At 41.7% G+C, this 8,107-nt stretch overlaps 2 protein-coding genes and 1 long non-coding RNA gene across 3 annotated transcripts in view; 2 read left to right on the top strand and 1 right to left on the bottom strand.

Annotated features, from left to right (window-relative positions):
- The window catches only part of LOC106808768 (zinc finger CCHC domain-containing protein 2-like), a 24,130-nt gene extending 22,794 nt beyond the window's left edge, over window positions 1-1,336 (top strand). Inside the window, exons 3-4 of the mRNA XM_014811993.1 lie at window positions 871-904; window positions 1,315-1,336. Coding sequence (XP_014667479.1) covers window positions 871-904; window positions 1,315-1,336 — 56 coding nt within the window. The remainder of the gene's footprint in view (window positions 1-870; window positions 905-1,314) is intronic.
- Window positions 1,337-1,855: 519 nt separating this feature from the next.
- On the bottom strand, window positions 1,856-3,807 carry LOC106804804. The gene is made up of 3 exons (XR_001393370.1): window positions 3,749-3,807; window positions 2,696-2,767; window positions 1,856-1,890 (listed from the first exon to the last, which is right to left on the bottom strand). It is a non-coding gene; the product is annotated as an uncharacterized LOC106804804 (long non-coding RNA).
- A 3,988-nt stretch (window positions 3,808-7,795) lies between these two features.
- LOC106807955 (probable serine/threonine-protein kinase irlA) overlaps window positions 7,796-8,107 on the top strand; it is a 5,781-nt gene continuing 5,469 nt past the window's right edge. Inside the window, exon 1 of the mRNA XM_014810857.1 lies at window positions 7,796-7,805. Coding sequence (XP_014666343.1) covers window positions 7,796-7,805 — 10 coding nt within the window. The remainder of the gene's footprint in view (window positions 7,806-8,107) is intronic.

Genomic DNA, 8,107 nt, shown 5'->3' with positions numbered 1-8,107 from the left:
AGGATGTCAACCACCAACTGATCCCAGGTGCTTGGAGGGCTGATGCAAACATGCATGAGCTGAACAACATTAGAGGGAACAACCGTGACACCACTGCAGCCAAGAAACAACGAGAATACCTCAAGCTGTACTTCAATTCACCTGCAGGCTCTGTGCCCTGGCAAGCCATAGCATGATATAAAAAGTCAGTTACAAAAAAAGACAAGTAGTTCAAAAGTTTACAAGTACACAGTACACAATATTGTATGTTTCAAATAAATATGGTAATGTAAAAATAAATAATTTAATAATGTAAATATGTTTCTTTTATGCATAATGCCTTGCTTATGTAATTGCTTAAATGTCCTTAAATAAAGTTATATTAACTTAAACTTAAACAAAAAAATCCCAATTCCCCAAACATAAAAGTCAAACGTCCCCAAACCTGCAAAATAAAATAAACTGCGCACGCGCAGTGAGCGAGTTGCAAACGTATTGAGAGCATAGTAAGAGCGCAGCAAGAGCTACTTGGACGCACTGAGAGCGCACAGAGCGCAGTGGGAGCGCACTGAGAGCGCACTGAGCGCAGTGGGAGCGCACTGAGCGCAGTGGGAGCGCATTGAGAGCGCACTGAGCGCAGTGGGAGCGCACCACTGAGAGCGCACAGAACGCAGTGGGAGCGCACTGAGAGCGCACAGAGCGCAGTGGGAGCGCACTGAGAGCGCACTGAAGATCAAACTGCGAAAGCATAGGATGGCAGTGAGAGCGTAATAAGCGAGTCAAGAGCGTATTGTAAGCTACTGTTAAAAGCTACATGGTGTCATACCATGGTCACACCACGCCATGGATTTCCGTGGACTGCGCTTTTCCTCGCGCTTTCATGCTTTTCAGGTCGCAGTGAGAGCGCGAGCGTGATCGCGGGAAGGTGTGACAGGGGTATAATCAGGAGCTAATAATGACAAATTTGTCATTATTAGCTTCTGGTATAATGTAGCAGGGTAAACCAAGAAAGTAAGCGGCTGTCTGCTGCCGCAGGCTGCAACCGAGCAGCAAAGCTGCGAGGGGGTTGGTTCAGGAAGTGGATCCTGATAAGTGGGCGCCAGGGGGCCCTCCGCCAGAATTTTTTTGGAAAATTACACCTCTTAGATGCAATTTCCTGCACTCTGAGGCATCATTATTTTAAACATTCTTCATCACAAAAATATCACTTTTGAGTTGAGTATTTTAATCTTTGGGGGACACCAAAGACTAAAATACTTGTACTTAAAAAGAGAAACATGAATTTCAAATTGCTGAGGGTTGAACTGCGCAGTCTCTGTCACTGTATTTGTGCAGGTACAATGCTAAAGCAAAGTAATGTGGTTAATAACTTAATCTATCTGCCGCTGATCTAACTGAATCGCTAACACGGCCTCGACGCTTAATTATTTTCAGATCAGATAAATATATATATATAGACAGACAGATAGATAGGTAGATATATATATATCAAGAGCTAATAATACATTACTCCTCCGTGTATCTTTGCGCAAGTTACTCGTCTGCCACTCTCTTCTTTGTTGACTCTGCCAGCTGCCTGTAGCTGTAACGCGAGAAAATATTCTATTACGTGCTCTAAAGCGCGCAATCTCAACCCACCGGCGCACGCTACTTCTTGCCACCGACGATTTCCGCCAGCAGGCCGACCCGACTGCAGTCGAAGTTCACACCTGCTCTTTTCTGTCGGTTTGTGGCGTGCAACACCCGTAATCAGCTCACATACGATGTCGTCGTCACTCGTGCCGTCTTCGTTGTCAGTCGTTGTCGACAGTCGTCGTCGCATTTAGACCGGGGCTCAGCCTGGCAGATAGGGAATGTGCTCGCTCCCTGTCTTATGGTGCCGCGGCGTCCTCTGGGAACAACTTTTAGCAACTACAATGCAAGTAGTGGACAGTTAGCAATCGCCTATGCGTCACGACCTTGAGAACGAATCAGTCGATCATATCGGGTAATGGTAATTAGCGGTACTACCACAGAACAGAGAATCAGCAATTTTAATGACCTCATTCTAAACTCTGTGTGTTAACAGAATGCCGCCGGTATTACAAAGTTATCGCTCGACTTAATGTTAATTCATGAAATATTGATGAAATTATCATTATCTTTTTTGATCGATGTGAGGGCACGGTTAATATGATTAAAAATGACATTGTAACTTTAAAAAAGCTTTACCTCTGATTTATGACTCAAACATAACGCCGATTTTATTTCCATCGTAATACTGACGTTTAGGAAAACGCGAAGTGCGGTCACGTGAATTAATCTGACCATATATTTTAGGACAACAATATTATAATGAGCGCATTCACTAGGTAGAGGAAAACTGCCCCATGGTCTACTCTTACGTGGTGCAACTACATCTATGTTTAGGTGGTTGGTAGGACTGCATTAGTGCAATAAATCTTCCACACACATTGTCATGTGATTAGCATCTCTACCAAGTAAATGCAAGGAAGCGTGTGAGCAGACCTGGCCCACATGTGGTACTCCGCTAGATTGCCTTGTTGGAAGCCCTCATCAACAAAATGCCTTTTGTGCCCGTGGGCTGGTGCACAAGTTCTCTGAATGCCTAATCATAAAAATTATGCCCTGCCCTCCTAATAATGCCCTTCGGCTAGCAACAACATACATTTACCTCACACTGACCCCCACCACCCCAAAAAATAACCAACCGTACCTTATTATGAAAGTCGAACAGCTCTTGTGGCGTCTTGAACCCTTCCGTCACACCAGAATCTGACCAGGTGGCCTGAAATGACAGCAACACCGTCAACGCTTGTGCTGACAATACTAGTCAATCGGCAGTGCACAAGGATGGTGGCTCCTTATGTAATTAGTTTATTCCCCCAGCAGCCCCCCATTGCAGGTAAAGCATTTTTCCTATCATTTATTTTGCATTGAGCAAACTAATTAATTTTTTCTCTTTATACTAATTCATTCTGCCAAAGCAGTGAGTTTCGGCAGTACTGCTACCTCGATTGGGGCTACCCCCAAAAACTATACCAATCCATTCTAATACCATTAGGACATAACATAAACATACACGCCAGGCAGAAACATTTAGAAGCTATCAGGTTCCTTATATCATCGGTTCTATACTAGGAACTAGTCTAAACACACATCACATAAAACCTAGGTAGAGCCTTTGGCTTTCTATCTTAGTTAACATTCTAATCATTCATATACCACAGGTTGAGCTAGGCAGTTAGCCTTTGTCGTACCCATTTACAATTCTAATCATTCACGCCACGCATTAATTCAGTTAGCTTTTGCCTTCCTCGTCCTAGCTGTACCAACGCTAAACAGCTCACTTGCACATGTACCCGAGTTTAGTGCTTGCATTTCTATCCTACAAGGCGGATTGACCCTTCACTGCCTTGGCTTTTTAACTCTTCCCTACACAGATAAATACCTTAGAGAACACTCACAGGAAACACAAAACTTGTTTCAAGTAGCGCCTTTTCAATACTTCTGGGATATCAGCGGACAACAGACGCACCAAAACTATTGGTACATTTGTTACTATTACAATATTCAAGGTCATGTTAGCGTATTTCTCTAATTACATTTGTCATAACTTCGGCTGTCGTAGACTTATAGTGTTTATTACTAGTATTTCACATATAAGATTGCCCTTCATACTACTCTTACCACACTACTCGTAACAAAATGTGTTTTTTTAAAAGCACTGTCTAACTAAACCTCCATACAGTCAGTGTTGTTCACCTACTTGTATGTGGTACTGGGTTCTTCGATCTGTTGGCCCTCTGTATAACTTTTACGTCTATCTACTCAAAACAAACACTTGTATAGAATAAGGGTATATATCATGTGATCAACACAAAGCTTTCTCGGGTAACAAGCTACTACTTAAATATAGATAATTGATACAATAAGTACAATAGAATACATAATCATACATAAGTAAAAGGTACATAATATTCATAACACTGATTTATTAAATAGTGAAAAACATGGGGTACAATGGGCTGACTATGTGACCGCTATTTAATATAGATACAGCATAGATAACACATAAGTGCGAATTACAATTATTACATTAGCACTTTCGCTAATACGAGTCCATACAGTATCAACGATTGAAAGATTCCAATTTCGCATGGGTACACAGAGTCATAAAGTTATTAATAAACAGAGTCCATAATAAACATGTTACTACACAACACCTCACACATACAAATCTTGGACTACAGTGCTGTATATTTTGACACATGTGACAACGGTTAAAAATTACTCCTAACACACCAGGGTTGAAAAACTGATATTGGAGGTACTGTCCAGCAGGACCACGTGCCTCTGAGGAAGCACTGGTCCTGCCGTTCAGTAGGCCACTGGTCCAGGAAATTTCTGTTCGTAGCAAAGTGATGACTCGGATGTGGGGACGTTTTTATATATGGGGGATGGTGCAATTTGATGATGTGCATTCTTAATGTTATTCTTAAACAATTATTATTTTTTTAGTCGTTTTTGTAACACTGAGGTTAGTAAATCGAAACAAGTCCGCAAGTCGATTTCAAAGATCAGCCGCGTCTCTGAGACCACCCATTATTCCTTATAAATTATCATATTTTATTACGCGATTGCCTGTGTGTCGGGGATGTCCGGTATTATCTAAATCATTTTTTTTGATTTAGTCTGTATGGCAAAAAAGAGCTCTCGTTAATTTTGTTTACGGAGAGCTATTTTAGCTTGGCCAGAGCTACTTCAGCCATTCAACACTTTCAGCACCAGTTATCAGACTATCAGTGTTAAGAAATCCGTCAACAAATTGGCATTCGATCACTTATTTTTTAAATCTCATTTCACTCGACTAAGAAATCAATTTCACATTCTTATTCAATTTAAATTCACACAGGCAGACTATGCACTATATACACGGTGTCATACACATGTACAACATAGTTTTTTAGTTACTTTGAGTACTGTATTAAAAAAACTTGTTACTTGGAATCTCTAGGAATGCCGGGAGCTTTTGCGCAAGGTTTTTACTTTCGTTTCCTTCTCCTCCCCAGCACGGTACCCCATGCATAGATCAATGCGCCCGCACGTCCCAAAAAGTTACAAGTGTCTAGAATCTTTAAGTATATACAGGTTTACAATGCTTCTTTAGATATCTAACTGAATAAATAATAGTCCAACTTTCCGCCATTCCACTTCCAATACTTGGAATAGTCCACATGAAAAGTGGACGAACTTCAGCTTACAGGGCGCTTTTTGATACGTGCGTGTCAGGTGGTCACGGTCGTGCCCTCACCCCCCACGATAACACCTGCTGATATAAAAACTTATGTTATGGGTAATATGCGGTCATTTAAAAACACTCGGCCTGCGACTACCTGCCTGCCGCAATTCGATTCTTTTTGACCGTCGGCGAGTTTTGTTTCGTGTGCGCGTAATTCATGGCGTGAGGGATTCATGCCTGCTCGTCTAGAAGGTTTGGCATACCTCCCGTCGTTACGTTGGAGCGAAAACGGGGTCGTGTTACTGTGCTCCCGTTTACAAGTCTGTATTTTTTTTCGCTGCTGCTGCGGCAGATTATTCTAGGTCGCCCCGCCGGACCAGTTGACACAAGCAAGCAGTCGCCCGGTAGCATTTTCTAATCGCCAGCTGGCGATCTTGGGCGACCGCTAGTTGTCTCACGCTGAACACAGGTACAACATACGTGACCACTTGCACACCTGGTATTCTTACATTTAAACTAGCACATGCACATATTCAGCTTGAGGCAACGCAGTCAATTCTAGTCAGAAGGATGTGTTATTCGGTTTGTTTTAGATTTAACTCGAATAACATCATATTATAGTTTCCTTTATTTGCTATTATATTTTTCCCACGGCTACTCGCTTCCATAATTACTGGATTTTCGATTTATTTTAATGTTTAACAAATGGTGTAATGCAGACTGAAGTCAACAGAAATGAACTTCTCTCTAGTTTGCAGAGGTCACGTGCGTCTTGTATAATTAAATATTGCATACGAAATTACGAACCATGATGTCAATACGGAGGTACCACATACGAGTGTAACAATTCTAAAAAGCCTGGGTTATTCAATTACGTCTTCGTCCATGACGGGCAGAAAGAAAGCTGAAGTTGTTCATAGTCTAGAACCTACCACGATGCGAAGTGCTGGCCTTAAATTTAACCCTGGCCTTTCAAGCACTTTATTATTTTTAACATGTTTTTTCAGCAACCGTTAGACGCGCAACCGGGACAGGCGATTTTTTCCTCGAGTAGACAGACGCAGCTCTACCCGTGTAACCCCTCGCTTCCGCTACAGGAAGGAAACAACGCTGTAGCTGGAGTGAAGAGTTATCCCGGTACGCACTGTGGGTAAGCGTCTAGGGTGATTAGGATAGGACTTGGTTGTATTTTCTATCTATGGAGATGTGATACGACGATGCAATAACAAAATCAGATTGGACGAAACGGTGACCGAAGGATTACTTGTACATGTGAGGAGTACAATGTCGCCATGTAATCCTGGTATTGTTATATTAGATTGATTAATTACTAATCGATAAGTTTGGAGTGTGTGTACGACAGAGTGCACACTGATAACGGTTGATAGAATATGGTATGTATTTGATATAGGTATTATATGATAGTGAGTCAATAATGTAAGTGTATGTATTAAGTAGGAGAAGTGTGAGTAGACATGGCGTGGATTGTGTGGGTGTTGGTGTTGTGTTGTTTAAGCAGCGTATTTTGTCGATTAGTTTGTCACTTTGACAACTCTTGTAAAATATGTTCTATGTTAATATGTAATTAAATATATTCAAACTTTACATTGTTTTCGCTATGTGATTCTCCGTTAATTCATATGACACCACCAATTTACCTGAAATATTGCTATGGTTCTTCCAAAAAAGACAGCGATTTCACAACAGTTTTCCCAAAACTTTTTTGCATCTTGTGCGCGTTGCTACCAAACTTTTTTATCGGAGATTATGTTGTTTCTATTGTGTCCTCTGACTGGACGCTGGCTAGTTGGGGGATATTAGGCTCTATCGTAATTGTATTCAGTGTGTATATTTGCGTTTCCAGCGCTGTAATAAATAATAAATACGTTGGTGTCTCACGTTGCGTCTGTATGTAGCAGCTGAGTTTGAGCTGTTTTAGTGACATACGTTGTTTCTTCTGTGATGGATAAGGAATTCGCAAACAAGTGCTGTTACTGTGCTTAACCTAATATCCCAACAGCCGCCAGCAGGTCTTTCGTTTCGCGTTAGGTATTGACATTTAGTGCTCTTTTGGATTGCTGCGGTGTTTCCGTGCTGTGATGAGATCACAGTTTGTGCCGTCTGGAGATTGCAAAAGTTTTGGGAAAAATTGTTTACTGTGTATAACGCGTGTTGGTATTCAAAGGAACATTTTTTTGAAGAACACATACGATTTTCAGTAATTCGGTGAGGCGTGATCATGTTTATTTTATTAGGGTAGGTAAAGGGAATCAGGTGTAGGATTCTCGAAAAGCAAATGGTAATATTATTGGTAATATATTGTTGTTATTCACATATTGATAGAATATTTACAAGTCTGGAGAAAGGAAATATATGATCTAGGCGTTCTAATTTTGTCCGGGTGTGAAAGTGTATATAAAGGTTCACGCTAGTGACCCTTGGCGGTTTTGGGGACGTCTGCCCACTTCTTCTCTCCCTAAGGATGAATGGGTCTTTGTATAGTTTGTGGGACCAAGTTTGGTCAGCTTAGACGTCAATTAGGGGCCCGCGAGTTATCAGAGCGGAAAGGGAAATATGATCGAAGGTTCAAGCGTAAAGGTCAAATAAAGGTCGCTTGAGTTGTTTTGTATGTTGACCTGTGTGTTTTGGTACGACTGCCCACCTTCTCCCCAAGATGTTGTAATGTAGACGATAAGTTGTCACCGCTAGGTCAATTAGGGGTCGGAGTTAGTAGAGCGGAAGGGGAAAATCTCGGTGCGGCCAGTACCGGGCGGCGGCGGTCTGTACAGACATTGGAACCCATAGTATCCCCGCGACTTCGTTCGCGGGGGATACAATGATAATATCGCGCGAGTAAACAAGCATAATTGCTAACTGTACTCATCG

This window comes from Priapulus caudatus, unplaced genomic scaffold, assembly GCF_000485595.1.
Source record: "Priapulus caudatus unplaced genomic scaffold, Priapulus_caudatus-5.0.1 Scaffold0, whole genome shotgun sequence".
Lineage (NCBI taxonomy): Eukaryota > Metazoa > Priapulida > Priapulimorpha > Priapulimorphida > Priapulidae > Priapulus > Priapulus caudatus.
Note: the sequence above shows the minus strand (reverse complement) of the source record. Positions and strands in the feature narration are given on the sequence as shown.